The sequence below is a fragment of the Hirundo rustica genome, chromosome 9 (genome assembly GCF_015227805.2).
Source record: "Hirundo rustica isolate bHirRus1 chromosome 9, bHirRus1.pri.v3, whole genome shotgun sequence".
Lineage (NCBI taxonomy): Eukaryota > Metazoa > Chordata > Aves > Passeriformes > Hirundinidae > Hirundo > Hirundo rustica.
The window spans coordinates 23,874,392-23,895,499 of NC_053458.1; the positions used below are offsets into that span (position 1 = coordinate 23,874,392).

The 21,108-nt window shown below is 47.7% G+C and overlaps 1 protein-coding gene across 1 annotated transcript in view; it reads left to right on the top strand.

Moving 5' to 3' along the window:
- The window catches only part of LAMC1 (laminin subunit gamma 1), a 66,822-nt gene that overhangs the window by 35,034 nt on the left and 10,680 nt on the right, over nucleotides 1–21,108 (top strand). Inside the window, exons 2-16 of the mRNA XM_040072569.2 lie at nucleotides 7,443–7,747; nucleotides 9,652–9,782; nucleotides 11,212–11,378; nucleotides 12,303–12,491; nucleotides 14,408–14,525; nucleotides 14,627–14,725; nucleotides 14,831–14,967; nucleotides 15,821–15,943; nucleotides 16,031–16,220; nucleotides 16,415–16,527; nucleotides 17,825–18,046; nucleotides 18,142–18,330; nucleotides 19,661–19,906; nucleotides 20,197–20,350; nucleotides 20,795–20,937. Of these exons, the coding sequence (XP_039928503.1) occupies nucleotides 7,443–7,747; nucleotides 9,652–9,782; nucleotides 11,212–11,378; nucleotides 12,303–12,491; nucleotides 14,408–14,525; nucleotides 14,627–14,725; nucleotides 14,831–14,967; nucleotides 15,821–15,943; nucleotides 16,031–16,220; nucleotides 16,415–16,527; nucleotides 17,825–18,046; nucleotides 18,142–18,330; nucleotides 19,661–19,906; nucleotides 20,197–20,350; nucleotides 20,795–20,937 (2,526 nt within the window). The remainder of the gene's footprint in view (nucleotides 1–7,442; nucleotides 7,748–9,651; nucleotides 9,783–11,211; nucleotides 11,379–12,302; nucleotides 12,492–14,407; nucleotides 14,526–14,626; nucleotides 14,726–14,830; nucleotides 14,968–15,820; nucleotides 15,944–16,030; nucleotides 16,221–16,414; nucleotides 16,528–17,824; nucleotides 18,047–18,141; nucleotides 18,331–19,660; nucleotides 19,907–20,196; nucleotides 20,351–20,794; nucleotides 20,938–21,108) is intronic.

Genomic DNA, 21,108 nt, shown 5'->3' on the forward strand with positions numbered 1-21,108 from the left:
CTCAAACACATTTCCTTCCTCTGTCCCCATCTTAGAACAGGCTCCCAGAAAAAACAATCCATGTTTGTGTCTGTCAGGCTTTTTTAAAACCCCAGCACCCGTCTGTGGTGGAGCTCCACATGCCAGAATCATTGGTTTCGTGGGGCATGGTTTAGGAAAAGACTGTTAAAATCATTCAGGCCTTTCTTGTTCATGATATATGCACATAAATCTTGAGGCTCTTCAGGTGAGGACAAGAAAATAAACCTAAGATTTGTTATTACTAGTTTGTGTTCCTGTAAAGGCCACAGCTTGGCATGTGAGAACTGTTATCTGTGCTTCTGCATGGAGTTATTTCCCTAGTGGAATTCCTCAGAGGGTGGAAATCCTTTACTTGCCTTTTTAAGATGCTGGATATTCCATTTGCTTGTGCAATACCAGTGCTCTCATCTTGCTCCTCCTCTACAATTTTTCCTCAGAAAAGCTAGGATGTAGTTGTAAAGGACATTTGCTCAAGAACTACAGAAATTTCTTGGTTTTGGTTGTAAGTGTGCCTTTTCATGTCCACATGATGCAAGCGACATAACTTAACACTTACGCATCTTGCAGGTGTTAGGCTGTTGTTGTTTAATGAAAATACTTTATTCCAAAAGAACAAGTGTCTCAGGGTGTTTCTCACTCCCCCTCCTCATAAACTCTGTCCTGTTCTTGTTGCCCATCTGCATGCTGAAAAATCCTGTCCCATTCCATTAGATGGGATAAGTCACTCCTTAAATATTCCCTCTCGTTTGCTGCCCCTGTGATCCAGGAGGGAAGACTCTGGCACGGTTTCTAGCATGAGTTGCTAGGCTGAACAAAATAACGCCCTAGGTGAGAACCTGGAATGGTCAGTTGGCTCAGGATGCAGCGATTGGTCTTAAAGAAGGCCTTGTGAACTGGCTGGCCCCTGTCTGCTGACATCCAGGTTTCTGTTCCCTGCATGGAACACGCTGCTTGTGTGAGGTTCTGGGATCTGTGTGTCTGGAAGAATGGGAGCCAGTCTGTTTTGCTCATGGCTGGTCCAGCGTTTTGCTGGGTGCTGGGAGAGCTGATGGTTCAAGAAAGGTAGGGTTGAGGCAGGAATAAGGGTGAATGGCATGGAGCACATTTCGGTCTAGTCACTGGGAAAGCTGGCTTGTCTTCCTGGGAATGATGGGGAAACAGGTCAGAAGAAAAAAGCAAAATGAAATGTCAATTGTATTTGATTGCTCTCTGCCCTGTCACTGCAAAATAGAAAAGAAATCCAGTCAAAAAGTAATAAGTCAGGTCTGTTTGTTACTGGGTTTGTTTTCAACTCTTTTAACCTTTACTAAGACTTAGGTTGTCAGCAAGTACCTGTGTGAGAAAAGCTGCCTTGAACCAGGAGCCAACCAAAAGAGAAGCAGTAAAGTTTAACCATTTCATTACTGCCCAGTGGATTTTGTGGAAAACAAATCTGCAAAGGTTTGGTTCTTTGCCCAGTGCAGTTCTCTCAGGTGGATTATTTTTTCCCTCAGCAAAACTCAGTGGCTGTATGCAGGAGAGGTAGCGTTGATTCTTCCCGTGTGGCAGTCCCCTGTGCAGGGGATTCGAGTGGACTGATAATGAAGGAAGCCGAGTGTCCTCTGGGCTTATCTCACCCAGGCATCTGCTCATAATTCAACACTTGTAGTCATTGTGCCAGCTGGCGGGACGGTTTTCCTGATGTAAATTATCCATCCGTTCTGAGGGGCCTGAATACAAGGAGGTCTTTTGTGTGTAGAACAAATTCCTAACTTCAGGGAAAAGGGAGGAGTTTCTGAAGATCTAAATGGCACTTGCTTATATGGGTTTTAGCATGGCACATTTCTGGGTGGACTTTGGCATACTGAATTTGGTGATGACCCAGCTGAGGGAGAGCTGTAATTGCTGATGACAGCTGGCCAAGCCAAACCATGTGAGCTGGTTGTTTGGGGCAGTATCCACTGAATCAAACAATGCTGAACATTTTCAGCACCACTTCTGCAAGTCCAGGCACCCAGGACTTGCTTGCTCCTTTGAGTCTGTAATTGCAGTACTGTCTTGAAGGCTTGTATGTGTGCTTGCTTACAGTAGAGAAAGGGATTAAGGGCTTTCTGCATCATCATGAGTTGTCAGAGGGGGCTGGCTATTCATGTCACCTTGTCACTTGCTGGTGAACATCTCCATGCCTCAGGAAAGATGCAGTTTTAAAATGTGTGGCTCATGGTTTTGAGCTCTGGATGCTTTAAACACGTCAGGTTGCACTCGTGAAGCTCAAAGCTCATGGTCACTGATTCCAGCATCTGGAGTTCCTCCTGCAAAACAGATCTGCACTTCTCAATACACACAGGGAAATACTACCTGACACTTGACACTATCAGACAGTTCAAAGCCAAACTGAGCTCCAAGTACTGGCTTCTAGGAACAGGAGAACAATGTCTTTTTGTCTTCTAAATGTAATGTTTAATGCTGCTTTTCACCTGGTTATTGCTGTCACTATTTCTTAGCGTAATAGCTGTATATGTTTATTCAGCCCTGCAAGACATGAAAGGAACCTAGGCTGCTTATCTTTGCTAGAAAAAAGGCTCTGCAACCTCAAAGAACTTGCCAAGCTGTTAAGCACAACAGTTATGTTCAGTGTGTACAGTGGGGAAACACGTTTCCACACTGTGTCAGCTGGTCTTGGGTAAACTCCATTGTTCCAGTAGTATTTACCCAGCAAGGCACTGCACAGCCGCTCTCTGTGCATTAGCTGCATTCCTCTTTAATGCCATTAACTGCACTGCTCAAGGAGTTACGCTGCCAGCTGCCATAAATGTCTTTTTCACGTGGGTTGCTCAGTTGGGAGGGGTTTGAATGCATTTTCTTGGCCTGCCATGTAAAACTGGAGATAAAAAAGGGAGGGTGGTCCTTGCCATTTAGCAGAAGGGGTTCCCAGGGAAAATGTTTTCATGCTGCCCAGAGCGCAGTTGGCATGTGCTGTGCCTTTCGATGAGCTCGGGCTTTCACAAGGAGCTGTGGGAGACCTTGTCAGGAAACAAGGATCATAATTCAGTGGAGAGCAAAAAAAGTAGTTCTTTACTGGGGCAAGCAGCCTGTGACCCGGCCTTTCATCTAGAGCAGAAAGTTGTGTCTGTGAGTGAATGCACATGCTCAGCCCCCAGGATTCTTTTGAAGCGTTTCCTCCCCATCTTGATGAAGCCTGAGCATAGGGGTTTTGCTTCACACCAAAGGAATGCAGTAGTAGTGGAAGAAAACTAACCACCCCAATTCAAAAGAGAAGGTATTCCTGACAATTCAGCTGACACAGTTTAATGAAGTGACCTTCATTGTTGTCTCTGGCTTCCCTCTTGACTTAGGGAATGGCTGCTCTTGCCTGATGTTTTCCTGTTTTCACTTGTCATTAAAGCTGCCCAAAGAAATCCCACCAGAACTGACTTTTCAGCATTAGATTTAGCTTTGTCTTACTATGTGAGCTCAAAGAAAACTTTCTCATTAAGTTGATGACACTTTTACTAGTGATAAAACTATGATAGTAGTTGTGGTTTTTAGTTGCTCTCCATCCATGGTGAAGTTCTGGGATAGGCTGCCAAGTTGTGGGTCAACACACTGGGGTAGTCCTGCAGAAGAAGGAGGAAGTATTTGCTTCCTGGGCCCCTTGCCTTTTACCTGGAAAAGATGCGAAGTGTATCCTGGGTTTGTTTACCATGGACCTGAAAAAGATGTTTGTGTGTCTCCAGCCTACTGTCTTGTGTCTGTCTTGAGTTCCTGCATGTGCATGTTGCTCCTACCTCAAGCATATTTTACCTTCAGTGAGGAGCTCTCTTTGAGAAGAGCCCATGTAGTAAGAGAAACAGGAAAGCTGAGGGGGTCTGATTTGTACACAGGATGCCGGCTTCTTACCTTCATTGCAATTCATGAGAAAAACACCCCAAATACACGGAAACAGGATTCATCTCTTGTACTGGGCAGGAACGGGAGGGAATGCCTAAGCTAAGTTAGTGCTGAGTGTTGATCCTTTGGAAGAAAGCAGTCATCCCAAAACTGTTGTGGTGTGGGCCATTCCTCCACGGGGTGCATTTTTTTAAGGATAGGCTGCTCTAGATGGAAGCAAGGGCTTTTTCTCTGTCTCTCTGGAAGCAGGGCCCTCTGTTTCCCTAGTCAGGTCTCCCACTGGATCGCAGCTTTCCCTGCCATCCACCCGCTCCACTTTTCCCACAGTCCGCGAGTGGATCTCTGCATCCCCCATGCACTCCATGCATTACAAGAGGACAGTTTGTTTCACCACAGTCCTCACCACGGCCTGCAGAGGAATCTCTGCTCTGACACTTGAAGCGCCTCCTCCCCCTCCTTCTTTTCCCCTGACCTTGGTGCTGCCATGTTGTTTTCCCTCACGTGTCCTCACCTCCTCCTCTTCTCTGGCTAGAAGGAAAACTGCTGCCTGTTGGTACCATTGTCAACAGGTTCCACTAACTGAAGATCCTCGCAGGATCCCGCAGTGCCGAGGAGTTGATCTCGCTGGAAATTAAACCTGGCAGGAGATTGTTTTAACTCCTTTAATAGCCTTTATTAATTAGGGATGGCTCGGGGGAACGCCTACGCCACCGCCACTCCCGATGGGCACCGCTGAGGAGGAGGTCTTCGACGACTTTGCCGCATGTGCTGCATAGTCGGGAGCCTTGCCTCTCGGAAGGTCCCAGGAACTCGCTCTAGACTCTTTCAGTCTGGGGGTGTCTTCCTACGAGTGCTCCTTAGATCCGGGTGAGAACCGTTAGATGCAGCCTGTGGATGCCTGAGCACTTTCCTCACCTGATGCTGCCTTTCATTCCTTTGCAGTTTATGTTGGCTCGTCGTTATTAGGGGCTGTTAGTATCCACCACGCTTCTGTCTGAGCAGGGCACCTTGGGAGTCGCCTGATTTCCATAATGGGTGGTGTCAGGCGAGGAATAGACGAAAAGCGGGCGATGCCTCCGGGTTGACAGGCAGGCAGGGAGGAGCTAGTAAGAAGCAGGCGGTGTCAATGCCGTGGCTGACAGGTGGGGAGCGGCAGACGAGGCCCAGGCAACTTCGATGGGTAGGTAGACCAACAAGGGAGCAGCGGAGGCTTAATTTGGAACAAGGTAAGGGGTTTCGAGGTCCTGGGGGAAACTGGGAAGGGACTGTGGAGTCTTGGGGATGGGGATGTACAACATTTGGTAGAGAACTGGGGTTTGGGGTACAGAAAACAGGTAACATTGATACATAGAACTGGTAACTTATACAGATAACAGGGATAACTGATAACCATGAACACTGCACCTCGAAGTTTATTCCTCCCAGATCTCGCCCAGATTCCGTGTCGGGAATCACTTGCAGTGTTTTCACTGCCGACCGTGCAGCCCCATTGCCATCGGCGCGGCGGCGGCCGCAGCAGCGGCGCGGTTGAACGAACGCCTCTCCTCATGCGGGGCTGGGAAGGAGAAGCCGCCGGCCCTGCCCTTCTGCCGGAGCACGGCTGGCTGCGGGTGGCCGGGCAGGCGGGGCTCGCCGCGGGCCGCCCCGAGATGGCCGCGGTGCATTGCCACGTGCTGCGCCGGCGACGGCCCCGGCGGCGGCGCTTCGCCAGCCCTGGAAAAAAATACTGTGCGCCTGCTGTTTTGATTTTCTTCTTAAACCTGTCATCACAGAGGTGTTACCAACCTCTCTAATTGGGCCAGCAGCGTGTCCATCTCCAGAGCCATCAGAGATGGGCTCTCTGTCGGACATGGTGGAAGCTTCTAGCAGCTTCTCACAGAAACCACCCCTGTGGTCCACCCTGCTATCAAAAAACAGGCTGTGCCAAACGAACATTTTGGGGGACATAATTTTTCAGTATGCCTTGATTTTTACGTAATTTTTTTCAGGTGTGTTGATTTCTGGACTCTTTGCTGTGCTTCTCCTGCTGCTTTGGTTCCTCCCTCATGCCAGACAGGCTTTGGGTGTGACGTGCCTAATGCAGGCTGGCCCCTGGCCTAATCGCTGAGGGGCCTGCAGGGCAGAACCATGGTTCGTGACTTAATTCATGGCTGTCGGGTTGTGCGTGTGTCCTTTGAGGACACTCTGTTCTTGGTGCATGGTGCTGTCTGGTCTGCTCTCACTTGTGAGGGAGGTGAGGACTTCAGCAAATGCCAAGCCTCACGTTAAAATTTAACGTGGTACAGTTATTTCATTTTTCAAGTTGAGGTTAAATCCGTGTGACTTCTACAGGTTGAAAAATGGTGTTTCTCAATCAGCTGAAGCTCTTCTAGTTGCATTTTTTTTTGATCAATGAAAGAACTGGTGATGGCTGCAAGTTCTGCTTAGAGCACTGTTTTTCTTGGAAGTGGTGGGAGCATAAAAAAGCGTGGCAGCGACTAAACACCCGAGGTTTTATTCCAAACAAACTCAACGTTGTTTTAGCAAACTCCCCACATGCTCCAGGGTGTCCTGGTTGTACACAGTCTGCTTGCTGAAGTGGAGCAAGAACAGCTGGTACACAGCTGTATGCCTCCTCCTGGGAACCCTTGGCCAGCCCCTTGGCCAGTGTGGATAGCAGACAAAGGTGGCTGAAGAGTATGATCCTTTTCTCCTAATGGGTTCTCTCAGGGATGTGATTCCCCTGGGCAGCTGGTTTATGTGCACAGGGGTAGATGCTCAAGTAACTGCAGAAGAGTCATGAGGGAGGATTATGTGCTGGCTGCCACAGACTGGTTAGGAGGGGAACAGAGGGCAAGGAGGTGGATTTTCTTTCATCCTTCTAAGGGATGGAGAACATGGGTAGTTTGTAAATCATTGCACCCTGATCTGAAAAATTCCTTGGTGGCTTTAGTTACTTGATGCGGAAAATTTAAACTTTGTTTTGTTTTTCCCAGACAATGAATAGAAGAGGGCTGTAGTCAGTAGGTTCAGTGCTGGAGGAAAAGCTTTTTGAGCTGTAAAAAGAGATTGAGGTATTGTCTGTTTAGGGAGGAAGCAGAGGTACAAACCAGGCTCGGCAGTGCGTCTACAGTGCGTCTACAGTGCGACTTGTTCCTCTCTGGTTAATACTGTTTCTCCCATGCATATATTTGGGAGAAATGTCATCAAATGTCATGATTAACTTGGGCCTGGCCTTAAATACACACAAACTACTCGTGTCTGATGTAGTCTGTCATCTGTTAGGGATGTGTGTGGAAGAGAATTGCAGCTTCTGAAACGTGTTTTGTTGCACAGAAGCTTGTAGTTGTCTTTATCTATTCAGCCTGCCTTCAACTTCTGCTTTCAGTTCCTTCACCCTGTCTTTTCTTAGAGATACAGTACTGGACTGGAAGAGATGCTTCTGGTGTTGCTGGACATGCCCATCCTTATGGATAATACTGGGAGATGTTTCTCCAGCGAGAGAAATTCAGTGCAGCTCTTTCCATTTTTTCTCAGTATCAAGACTTTCTCACATCTCCTGTCCCCCACAGGAAAAGCCTTTGACATCACGTATGTGCGCCTGAAGTTCCACACCAGCCGGCCCGAGAGCTTTGCCATCTACAAGCGCACGCAGGAGGACGGCCCCTGGGTGCCCTACCAGTACTACAGTGGCTCCTGTGAGAGCACCTACCACAAAATCAACCGTGGCTTCATCCGCACGGGCGAGGACGAGCAGCAGGCGCTCTGCACCGATGAGTTCAGCGACATCTCCCCTCTCACCGGAGGCAACGTGGCCTTCTCAACGCTGGAGGGGCGTCCCAGTGCCTACAACTTTGATAACAGCCCTGTGCTGCAGGTATGTGAGCAGGACAGCGTCCGTCAGGTGCTCTGAGTTGTCTTCTGTTGTGTCACTGGGGATGGTGGCTTTGTGCCAGCTGGGCTGCACTACAGCCCTTACTCAGAGTGAAAAGCCCTTGCGCAGCTAAGCTGGGATGGACAATCCACAGAGGTGCTTTTGAAGGAAGAGTTGAACTCTTGAGTCTATTGATTGTAAGTTTATGTTGCAAGGGTGATAGTAGGCATCATAGATATTTTCAGAGGATGAATGTAAATCTCTGCCAGCTTAGAAGGCAGCTTGTTCTTGGTTCAGATACAAGGACAGAGGAAGGTAAAGTCTCAGTCCAGTTAATATTTGAGACATCTGCATGTATATTTCAAGCTGAAAAATGTAAGAAAATGTAAGATTCTTCTAAATATATAAAACATTACAGGAATCCTACCCTGTTCTCTTACATGTGTGTTGAAGCAGAGAAGTTTGATTTTATCCTTGGTATTTTTCTCTTACAAGTGGCTTGGCGAGGGGGTTTTGGCAGGGGTTTTTTGTTGTTGAATATTTTTGGATTTTTTTTTTTTTTGCATTCCTGGAAGTGGTTGGGCAGTGGTCAGGAGTATACTAGGAGCACCAGTTTATCTGATTCACTTGCCAGTTTTTGCGTTCTGCTTCATGCCTTCTCCAGTTTATATTGCAGCAAGGAGCTGTAGCTGTGGGGTTTGCCTCGCTGGGGCTTGTTGTCTTCCTTTCAGAGCTGTAATTACCATCACTTCCCTTTGCTCTCAGAGTAGCAGGAGCAGACTGAGATGAGCACCCAGCAGGCTCAGGGCTTGCTTGTCTCTGATTCCCAGGCAGGCGGGCAGAATCTGGTGGGGGTGCTTCTGCAAACTAAAGTGAAATGAGAAAATAAGATTAATGGGAAAGGACAAAGAACTTCTGAAGTGGAAAAGAACCAGTTTGGCCACCTCATTGGTGTAACCAACCCTTGCAGAAAATCATGCCTTATCGTTAAGGTGAACAAGGAGATTTCAAGTTAGCAATGTGTGTAATTTTCTGATAAACTTCTCTGTGTAAGGAATAGAGATCTGACCACCAGTTTCCTAAAATATGTTCCAGCCCCTGGTGTTGCTTTTTAGAACTGAAGTAAATGTGTATATTGTGATTGGTATTTCCATGTGCTTACATCAGTGTTTGTAACTCGTAAATAAACACTCTGTTACTGGCTGAGCAGTGACACAGGTGCTGCACAGTTGTACATGCAGGCATGTTTCTTTGCGTTCTGTTTGAAGGAAAATAGCTTTGTAAAGGGTGTAATAAAACCAAGGAGGAGCCAACGTAGTGGCTGGCAGAAGGTGATACGGAATTCGGCGACAGGCGATGTGTGCTGCTGCACGAGGGCAGGGCAGTGTATTACAGACACTGTGTAAATATTATAAAAAACTCTCGTGTTGCAAGTCAGATCTGCCTGTCTTCCTCAGCCTCACTTGTTTGTCTGTCTGTATCTTTTAGTCTGGTACAATATGTCTGCAGACAAACGTATGCTAAAGCTTTTCCCATTGGTGCTGCGCAGCTTTGCAGGAAAACTGCAGCCAGACAGATACATACAATTAGCAAGCTGGCATAATTCCTGCCCTGCACTTTTTGCTGGAGAGGTTACTCAGTGCTTCCCAGCTGAAAGCAGTCAGGGTGCAAAGAGGCATTGGAAAGGGTCTCCAGAGAGGAGAAAAGGTCAGGAGAACCCATTTCAGCCACGAGGATGTGGCATAAGGCTTCTGGGACAGGAGCATGTGAGCTTCCAAGGTGCACAGGGGAAAACAATGAGGAAGGAACTGGCTGCCACTGAATTACTTCATTAATAGAGCTGCTAATGACTGATGCTCTCTCAAGGGAGAGGATGTTTCATCTGATGGGATTTCTGTCTGATCTAGGAATGGGTGACGGCTACAGATATTAGAGTGACCCTCAATCGTCTGAACACATTTGGAGATGAAGTTTTCAATGACCCAAAAGTTCTCAAGTCTTACTACTATGCAATTTCTGATTTTGCTGTGGGTGGTAGGTGAGTAAACAGTAAAACTCGGCTTACTAAAGTTTTTGGTTAGTTTTACTAGACTGCTTTAAAGATACTGATTGTATTCACATGATACTGATAGGCTCTGGTCTTTACTGACTGTCTTAAATCAAGAACACATTAGAGTGTATTTTACATAATTTGCAAATACTGTGTGTAAGCTTTTGTGGCTATAACTTCAGGGCTGGCAGAGATATTTTTTTTTTCTTGATTAGATGAAATATTACGTGATTTGAAAGGGTAAATGGTAAAAAGAGTAACTAAAATGAAAAAGCAAAAAAGGAAATTTTTTTTCTGCTCTGTGGTTTGTATGTTTTTTAATGTGTTTTTAAATTGTTCTCTGCCCATATCTGTACTCTAGAATAACAGTAAGTAGAAAATCTCAATGTCTCTACTTCACATATATTGAAGAAGCTATCTCCTTTTGATGTCTGGAACACGGTACAACATGGTTGTGACTGTCCATTCCTTTTGCCAAAGTCTATTGTAGTATATTTAAACATTAAATAGTTGATGATAAAATGTTTTGATAAACAGAGATAATACCTCTCCAGGGTTTTGGACTGTTTCCATATGGTGGTCCTGAGACTGGGATTTGGCCACATGGGGATTTGTGTTTGCTCCACCACCAGTCTGAAGGGCCCTGGGCTTCTGTATTAGTCACCTTTGTGCTATTTAATTTCCTGCTGATACCACAGTAGCCCACACCCAGTGAACGTGCTGTGTTCTGGGCTCTCACAAGAGAGAAGTTGTGGAAAATTCACTAACATAAAGCCAGCTAAATCTTTGCTTCTCCTGCTCAGGTTAGTCTGAAGAATGCAAAGGAATTAATTAACTTTCTTCTCTTTCTAAATGCCTGCGTAGAGCAGGCTGCACCTCTTTGTTTCACAGAATGGTTTGGTTTGGAAAGGACCTTCAGAGATCATCCAACCCCCGTTGTGGGCAGGGACACCTTCCACTATCCCAGGTTGCTCCAAGCCCTGTCCAGCCTGGCTTTGGACACTTCTGGGGATGGGGCAGCCATGGCTTCTCTAGGAACCTTGACAGTGTCCCACCACCCTCATTGTAGAACATGGATTCCTTATGTCCAATCTAAGCCCACCATCTTTCAAATTAAAATCTGAAAGATGTTTAAAATTACTGCCCTTTGTCCCATCACTACAGGCCCTGATAAAAAGTTTCTCTCTATCTAAAAAGGGTTTACAAGATATTAGAAGGCCTCCACAAGATATCCATGAAGCCTCCTCTTCTCCAGGCTGAATGACAGCGGTTTTGTTCTCACTTTTGTTGTAATCTTCTACCTTCAAATTTCTCTCATCTCAGATTTTGAGATCTGGGCCCTATTTTTTGTTGTTGCTCTGTGAGTGACCTGTAGCCCTGGAGCTTTAATACCTGTTCCTTACCTCTCCTGAACCAGGTGCAAATGCAACGGGCACGCGAGTGAGTGTGTGAAGAACGAGCTCGGGAAACTGGTCTGCAACTGCAAGCACAACACCTTTGGGGTGGACTGTGAGAAGTGCCTTCCTTTCTTCAATGACCGCCCGTGGAGGAGAGCGACGGCGGAGAGCGCCAACGAGTGCCTGCGTATGTGCGGCTGCGGGCGGGACAGCCCGTGCGGGGCAGGGTCCCTGCCTCTGCCGGCAGCCACGAGCTGGCCCTGCCTTGGCTTAACTTGTCTCAGTTACAGTTAGCTCGTGGCACTGTCGGTCATTCCGGAATGCTCCTGTCCTGTAGGAGCTTTCTGGCAGATCCCGAAGAATGGGCATCTCCTTTCTGGAGAAGGATGGGAACCACTTTTAGGAAACATGTGTCCTGCAAAAATGTACAGGCTTGTACTTTATGAGACCCATGGGAAGAGAAATCTGTTTGCTATGCTGGAGTATAATTGCCCTTTCAAAAGCTCCTCGTTTAGTATCAGCTGATTTTTGTGTTTGGGTTATTGGTTTTTACAGTTACTTGTAGATTATTTAATCTAATTTCTGGATCGCAAATGCAGGGCTCTGTCACGGAGCACCAGTTTTCTTGGTGTTTTGTCCCAGACCACAGCTCCTGGTAGTTTACTTTATGGGGAAGCCTTTTCAGACAGAAAAAGTTTTCTTCCTGTCTGACCTCTGTGTGTCTAGATAGGTCCCAGCTGTCTGTGGCTTCCCTCAGTGGGCTGGTGAAATTGGGATGTCGGCCTGTCTAGGGATTTGCAATCCAGGGAAGAAGCTCTCATTACAGCATGGAGTAGCCTCACATTACCTTTTCGTGCTTGTTTGGATGACAGAGATTGGTGGTGCCGTGCGGGAGGACGACGTATTTGCTGCAGGTGGCAGCCTGACGTCAAAAGAAGTGGGGTAGAAAATGCTGGTTTTCTTTTGGGCATCCATGAAAAGCGTCTCAAGTTCGTTTCGGGTCTTGGAGCGGTTAAAAGCTCCTACTCCACCTCCTGTACGGCTGAACTGCGCAGGGTGGGTTTTGCGCCGCGGGGACGCGCCGGTCACTGACGGCGCCCTGTCTTTGCAGCGTGCGACTGCAACGGGCGATCCCAGGAGTGCTACTTCGACCCCGAGCTGTACCGCGCCACGGGCCACGGCGGCCACTGCACCGCCTGCGCCGGCAACACGGACGGGCCGCGCTGCGAGCGCTGCCGCGACAGCTTCTACCGCCTGGCCAGCGATGAGGCCTGCCTGCCGTGCAGCTGCAACCCCGTCGGTGAGCGCCGCTGCGAGCGTGGCTGCTTGCGAGCTTCCGCGCACAAAACCCACCTCTTCTTTCGGTCGTGCAGCTCATTGCAAACTCCGCGGTAAAAAGAGAGAGGGGAAAAGCTCATTGGGTTGTATTTTGGTTTAAGTTATCCTTGGATCTAAATGGAGTTAGGGTGGCAGGGGCAGATGGGTCACCTCTGCAGCACTGACTTCTTTGAGTGTATTCTGAAATAGATTTTTTTTTTCCCACTGTGTATGTGTTACCCTGAATGCTCCCAGTACTAAAGAACTCATTTAAATTCTTAATAACCCAGATGATGTGAGTGGGTATTTCTGGAAGTTGTTCATGCTGAGAAATTGTAGTGAACTTTAGCTGCTGCATCAGTTTCTCCTACCCAGTATCCAAGCACTATAAATACAAACCAGTGAAACAGTAAACACAAAAGGGGGTGGGGTGAGATAATGCAAAGTAAACTCAAAATATGTAGTTAAACTCCTTTAAAAAGAACGGGGACAGGGATAATTCTGGCAGGGGAATAAATCTTTTATCATGAAGGGAACCACTCAACCTGTAAGGAGTGATCCCATAACTACACCAGCCCACAGCAAGTAAGGTTGAAGGAGGGAAAAGGATAACACATAGTAAGATATGATGTGAGGTTTCAAAAGAGTAGCTGGCATAAGTCATTGCTTGCAGCATGCCCTAAAAGCAGCCAGGGAGAAATCTGCCAGGATGCATCTCCCAGCTAATTTTGTCAAGGAGTCATTCAGTGGTGAAATTTTTGCCCAATAGAGGCCCTTTTTTCTTCTGACTCCTTTCCTGGGTCCTTGCGTTAGACCTTATTTTAAGAAGGATTGAGGGTCGGTGTCAGCTGAGACAGTTGAAAAGATGCACGGAGGTGACTTCTCAGGTCTTTAAGGACAGCTTTCAAAGGCTTTTCTAACTCAGCCATTACCTTGTATGCCATGACGCACTGACACCCAGGGTGTATTAGAATCTCCTGGATATGTTTGGGTTGGTATTTTTTGTCAAGTACTCCTTTTTCCTAAATAATCCTAAGTGGGACTGCAAAAGGGATTTGAACTTCGACTGTATATGGTAAAGATTTTGTGAGTTGTTCTGTCCCGTCCAGCCTAATCATCTTATAACTCTTCACTTTGCTATAATCTTCTGGTGTGGATTGAAGTGGAAACAAGCAACTATTTCTGTATCTCAAAATATTTTTCTCCTGGTAGTTAACTCTTACAGTGCTGACAGCTACATGGACGCTTGGAAGAAAGAATTTTGTCCACTATGGATTAAAGAAACCTGCTACTGGTTTTTGTGCAAGAGCACTTGAACGGAGTGGTACTGAGGAAGGCATCCTTCCAAAAATGAGGGGTTTGCTCAAGAGCTTACTAGGGTTCGTAGTGGCACCTGCAGCCTTGCTCCAAAGAGGCAGTTTAGTCTTTAAATGCAAGTTAGGAATCAAGGAAGGAAACTGGAGTGTGAAAGGGAGAGGTTAGGGGAAGGGGAGTTGCTGATTAGGAGGAGCACAAGGGATTCAGGGAATAAAATCTGGGAAATTACATATTGCAGAGTAAAACAGATGTGGAATTGGAGGCATGCAAATCTAGCACTGAGGATGAAGCAGGAGAAGGCAATTGGAAGTTAAAATTATATTTTATATATAAAAGCGCAGGTTGGTAGGAATAAAAGGCTGAATATAGTTTGGGAAGACTAGATAACAGTTCATCTGTCTAGAGCTGCCAGGGGAAAAATCCCTGTGAACTATAGGCAATCTTTAGGTAAGCTGTTACTCATCAGCTTGAGCCTGTGCTTCCCGCTGTTTTCTTCCTTATTTCTTGGTGGTTTTGTGAAGTTTGAATAGCTGATGGTGCCACATGTGTGTGCTGAGGTGCCTGTCCCTGCTGTCCCCACAGGCTCCCTCAGCACACAGTGCGACAGCTACGGCCAGTGCAGCTGCAAGCCCGGTGTGATGGGGGACAAGTGTGACCGGTGCCAGCCAGGGTTCCACTCCCTCTCTGAAGCTGGGTGCAGGTAAGGAGGATTGCAGCTCCCTAAAAGGAAAACTGGGCTTTTTTTTTAAAGCTTTCTCTATGTGGCTCTTACTGAACAAACCTCTCTCCTGCTTCTCCCAGGCCCTGTTCTTGCAATGCTGCTGGCAGTACAGGGGAATGCAATGTCGAGACAGGGCGGTGTGCGTGCAAGGACAACGTGGAAGGATTCCACTGTGAGAGGTGGGTCTTTCTTCCCGTGGCTTTATTTCAAGAATGAAAAACATTTGAGCAAGGACCTGGGGTTAAGCATCTGGGAAATTCATTCTCTTTCCTTCGCATCTTCAGATGCAAACCTGGATTTTTCCATCTGGATCCCTCCAATCCAAGAGGCTGTACCCCCTGCTTCTGTTTTGGACACTCTTCAGTCTGCACCAATGCTGTGGGCTACAGTATCTATAGCATCACCTCCAACTTCGAGTTTGGTAAAATCGAGCTTTCCTTTGTATCTCAGGTTGGGCTGTAGACTTGAGTCAGAAGCGATTAAAAAAACCCAACTCCTTCCTTTCTGTGCAAGACCACAGACCTTGGACAAGGCAGGTCTAGGATCCCTCTTTTGGAAGTGCTGAAGCTACCTGGAGCTTCCATGCCTGCAGCTTGTTTTTTCAGATGGAAAGGAATGAATTCACAGCTCTGGCCTCAGGCACATAGTTATTGTACACCATGCAGGTGCAAGTGGGAACTGCAAATAGAAACCTTTTATAGCCTGAGAGATGTGCTGACAAAGCAGAGTGTCCTCAGTTCTAGAACCAAATCAGGACTTTCTGATTGAGAGGATCAAAATCACTTTAGATTCGGGGTTTATGTGGCTCTGAATAAAACACAGTTGTGTTTCCAATGAGTCTGTAAGCCCAGGAAAAATGTTTTTTTCATGCAGTCTGTTTCATGAGTATGCATGTTTTCATGCTGCACAGTCTAAAAAGAACATCTTTTTAATTAAAATTCCACTGGAGAACAGTTCATACAAAGGCTGCAACTCTCAACAAGTTGAAGGGGACTGCAGGTTTTTCTATCTCGGCTTAAGCTCTTTAGGAAAGGTTTTGGACAAGTAGTTGTCAGTAGAGTTCAAAGTTCAGAGGTTTCAAGTCAGCACTTGAGTTAGGGGCCTAAATTGGAAAGATGGTGTTTACTATCTAAATTCTTCTGCGCAGCTGCTTTCTGCAGCCTGTCAGTGCCTATGCACATTAGATTAACTGAGATGTGAACAACGTGACGTGAGAAGCGTGTGCAAATCTCCATCTTCCAAGGGTGTTAATGCTTGCCCCTCTGATTCTTCAGGAGAGGATGGGTGGCGTGCTGAGCAGCGCGATGGCTCGGAAGTCTCGCTCCAGTGGAGTGCCGAGACCCAGGATATCTCTGTTATCTCAGACACCTACTTCCCCATGTACTTCGTTGCACCACGTAGGTCATTCTAAAAGCATGGCTTTCTGTGCTGCTTGTGCCCTCTGTGTTCTGTTCCCTAACTGTAAGGATTTCTTCCCCTTTCAGGCAAGTTTTTGGGCAACCAGGTTTTGAGTTACGGGCAAAACCTGACCTTCTCCTTCCGTGTGGACAGGCGGGACACGCGCCTCTCTGCAGAGGACCTGGTGCTGGAAGGGGCTGGGCTGAGGGTGTCGGTGCCTCTCATTGCCCAGGGCAACTCCTACCCCAGTGAGAATGTGCAGACCTACACCTTCAGGTACAGTGGGAGCAGCTGTCACCTGGCCTGGGCTGCCTTTGGCCTCTGGGCTCTTGAGGAAACAGAGATCTTTAGATTTAAACTGATGTGGGTGATGTCGCAATAGCACGGTGCTGTTGCAAAGGGAGCTTTTGAGAGGGTGCAGCTGTTAGCGGCTGAAAGCTGTGCTGATGATGCTTGGCTCTTCTCCCCAGGCTCCATGAGGCTGCAGATTACCCGTGGAGGCCTGCTCTTACGACATTTGAATTCCAAAAGCTTCTCCACAACTTGACTTCCATCAAGATCCGTGGGACATACAGTGAGAGAAGTAAGTCTCTGAGCAGAGCATCACAGAAGGAGGGGAAAACTCATTTGTCTAGTGCTTGGGTTGCTTCATTGTAGGGCCCAGCCATAAACAGCTGTGGCAGCTTATTTAGCAAAACTTGTGGTGATAGCTTTTCACCTGGCTTTCCTGTGTAGCGTCTTCTCCCAGGCCTTATGAAGAGGATATGGGGAAAAAAAAAAAGTGTTGTCTTTGAATGTCTGAAAGTTGAACACTTATCAGCTGCTGTTTCCTTGCTCTAGACGTAGGAATTTTGCTTTGTTTTACAGCCACTATCTTCCTATTGATAAAAATACATAGTACAGAGTACTGAAGGACACGGTAGGATGTAGGTTTACAACACTTGGCTTTAAGTTTCACTACACTGGAAATGGTTACCTGCCTCTTCTTTCTGGGTCTTGTCTTGACATGACAAATGGAAAGGACAAGGTCTAAAGTGCTTCCCGTGCAGAACCTGAGTGAAAGTTCCTCATAATAAAGATTTATAAAAATGGCATGAATTAGAAGCAAAAATATGTCCTTGGGTATTGCTGCGTGATGGAGAATTTTTGCAGAAAGATGCAAAGGACAAATTTGCATTTGGGAAAGGTGGGAAAACTGCAAATGTTTTCAGAGGGGTGGCCCGTAATGAGGAATGTGGGGTTGTGAAATGGAGGGGAAAGAAGGGGTGGAGCAAACTATCCCTGAGTGCTATAGCCACTGCTAATATGTAGGAGCTGAGGCTCTGCTCAGTGCACTGGAGCTGCTGCAGGGCTGCAAACACAGGGGTATAAGTTTAATGCCAGCTATGTTGTATCTGGGCTCTGTTTTGCTCCAGGGAAGGGGCTGGGAGTAGAGGAGGGAAGTGTTGAAATGCCAGAGGAAGGAATGGCTTGAGAGGAATAGTTGAAGGGTTTGTCCCGAGGTGTGGTTTGCAGACAGCATATTAAAATTGCTAGAGACATGGTCTGTTCTGTCTTGCAAGCCAGGAATTTGCTTTGCTATTTGATTTGGAAATGGAAACCATACACATGTAAAATATAACTTAATTTTGACTGTATTTGCTCACCTGCTGTTCTCAGATTCTCCTCTACATTTTCATTCTCAGCTTTCCCACCCCACATGTTCTGTAAGTGAGCTCTAGTGCATCTTTTCTCATTTCTCTAAACTTTTCCTGGAGGGTTTTGCATCTCTATTCATCTGCAAGCATCCCCTGTCTGTCCCTCGTCCCGTTCAGCTGTTTGGGGAGGCGGTGATGGTAGCCTTTGTGGTTACACGGGGTTTACCCCTTGGTGCTTTCTAGGTGCCGGTCACCTGGATGATGTCACCATCACAAGTGCTCGTCCCGGCCCCGGCGTGCCTGTGGCCTGGGTGGAGAGCTGCTCGTGTCCGGTGGGGTACGAGGGGCAGTTCTGTGAGCGCTGCACCCCCGGCTACCGGCGAGAGAGCCCGAGCCTCGGGCCCTACAGCCCCTGCGTGCCTTGCACGTGCAACGGGCACAGCGAGACGTGTGATCCCGAGACGGGTAAGAGGGGCCGAGCAAACACGGAGCGGCAAGAGGGTGGTTCTTCTTTCGTGGGTTGGACAATGAAGCAAAACTCACGTCCCTGTCTATTGCAGGCATGTGCAATTGCAGGGATAACACGGCGGGGCCTCACTGCGAGAAGTGCGGCGATGGGTATTACGGCGATGCCACGGCCGGCACGGCCTCGGACTGCCAGCCCTGCCCGTGCCCAGGCACCTCCAGCTGTGCCATTGTGCCCCGCACCAAGGAGGTTGTGTGCACCAGCTGTCAGGCTGGCACTACAGGTGCGTTCCTACACAAAACATATTTTTCTACATCCACATGCTTGTAGAAATGTGTCTCCTGCTAGTTCTTGTTCTCTGATCCACAGTGAGTAGCTCTGAAAGCTGCTGTGTCTTACAGTTCAAATCCTTCTCCCTTCCTCAGCCCTATTTTTTGTCCTGCGTGAGGCTTGGGGCTTCACATATTTTTCATGCCTGTTTTGTAAGAACAAAAGGCTTGATCTGCAAAGTCTGACCATTTCTGTGCTGTGTAGGAGACCCATGCTGCCTTCCAGTAGAGCTCTGATGATGGCATGGTGTTGGGCAGGAAATAGATTTAAAAGAGCCAGGAAGGCAGGTCAGACTGAAATAAAATTAGAAGTTGCAGTTTGCCAGCAAGTGAGGCACTACAGGATGCTTCCTAGGAAGAGCAGGAAGGCTGCAGTGACTCATGAACACTGCCCAAAAGAATACAGGATCAAACTAGTGCTCAGCAATTTTAAGGAGCAGTATGTGAACCGATACAGATCTTTTTTTCTTAGCAATAAGCTGTGAAGTCCAAACAGAAACTTTTGTTCTGCCTGCAAACAGCAAGGAAGCCATAGGATGGTTGGCAGCCTTCATGCTTCTCTGCTGATTTTATGCTTGGCATGGCAGAGTCCAAAGTACAGAATACCTGTAAATTCCTGAGTGCTTAGGAAAGCCTCTGACCAAGCACATAAGCAGTTCATGGGAATTCCTGTGGGTGCTACTGTGTCGTGAACCGAAGCAGAGTCCAGGCCCCAGGTTCCCTTCAGCTCAGGTGTCTGTAGCAGCTGATCTTTCTTGTAGCTATGTGATTGCAGAAGAGCTCCTCCTGTCTCACACCACCTTTTTTGGGATGTGAGGAAAAACGGGGTTTGTGCAAGAACTGCCTAAGAAATGGAGCTCATAACTGGCTGGGGAGGTCAGATCTGTAATCGGTGTAGGAAGCTGCTGAATTGGATGCTTTGGTGGCTGCCTGCGGGGGTTTGGCAGGTCTCATTGGCAGAGGAGCTTCCTGGAGCAGTGATGTCCCACAGTACTCTACCTATTCGGATTCTTAAATTAACAAGAAATTGCAGCAAATAGGTTTGGCTTAAAGGGATAGAAGGGGAAGGAAGAATGGAAATAGTTCATAACGCAAAGTTCATAGTGCCAAGTGAAAAATCAGCTTGAATTTAGCGATGAGGAGGGATTTGTGTCTGGCCCTAACAGAAGCATGAAAGGGAAGAAGCCGAAGAGTTTACTTTTCAGAAGGGACTGCAAAGGGGATCCTTGTGAATGGCAGCAAAGGGCTTTCTGCTGCAGCACCCGTGTCTGTGTTGTGTCCCAGGCAAGAGGTGTGAGCTGTGTGATGACGCCTATTTCGGAGACCCCCTGGGCAGAAACGGTGCCGTGAGGCCCTGCCGCCTGTGCCAGTGCAACAACAACATCGACCCCAACGCCGTGGGCAACTGCGACCGCCAGACCGGCGAGTGCCTCAAGTGCATCTACAACACGGCCGGCTTCTACTGCGACCGCTGCAAGGATGGCTTCTTTGGGAACCCCCTGGCCCCTGACCCCTCTGACAAGTGCAAAGGTGAGACTTGCTGCTTCTTGCATTTCAAAATGGTTTTGTCCCCAGGAGCTGCTGTCAGGCTGTCACTTGTGCTCATCAGCAGCGATGTGTGGCTTTACCCTGGTGTGGTGGTTTGAGCTTGCTGAAATCCTTGTGTTTGTGGGCCCTTAGTGCTATCAAAGCAAAAGCCCTGCGTGATGCAGGGGCTGGATGGCCATGTGGTTTGGATCCAGGCCCGTTAGGGTAAGTACCAACATCACAAGGGATTTCTAACTTTGTGCATATTTCTCCATACCTTTTTATTTTTGCAGCTTGTCACTGCAATCCCTACGGCACAGTGAATCAGCAGACGATCTGCAATCAAGTGACTGGGCAGTGTGAGTGCTTGTCTCACGTCACTGGGAGGGACTGCAGTGCCTGTGAGCCTGGATTCTTCAACCTCCAGAGTGGACGTGGCTGTGAGAGGTGAGGTTTGTCTTGGCTTGGGACAGAGACCCTGGGTTTGGAGGGTCTGTGCTTACATTGAGCAGCAATGTGATATTCGTCACAAGTAACAGGTGTGCCTCTGCTGCTGTGGGTGGGGAAGAGCAGTGGTCAAGGAGCAGCTACTAAGGCTGTACAAAAAGCCTGACTTATAAATAGCTTTATAAAGAGCTCTGAATCAGGGTTTTAAATAGAAAACTGCCGCATGACTTTGTGATTGTAGCCTGGGCTCTTGGGTTCCTTTTTTAGTGCAGGCAGCAAGTGACCTTGCATGGTTTAGAAGCTCAGTGCCTCGCCAGCTGCATCTTCACAGCAAGAAGAGTGGCTTTTGACAAATGCAGGTGTCGAGCTGTGCTCTTCAGAGAGGCACTTTGCCTCACGTGTCCCTTGTGTGTCACGTCTGACATGTGCCCGCCTCTCCCGCAGGTGCAACTGCCACGCGCTGGGCTCCACCAGCGGGCAGTGTGACATCCGAACCGGGCAGTGCGAGTGCCAGCCAGGCGTCACCGGCCGGCACTGTGACAGATGTGAGGACAACCACTTCGGCTTTAGCTCGGAAGGCTGCAAACGTAAGTCTGAGGGGCCAGAGCAAGGCAGATGGGAAGGGTGTTGCACAACCAGCCTTGCCTTTGCTTGCCTTCTGCCTCTGGGAAGGTATTTTGTCACCTCGCTCTCATCACAGCAGAAGTTGGCACTTTTATGTCCACAGTGTGCGTGACGAAATTTGATTTCTGTACTAT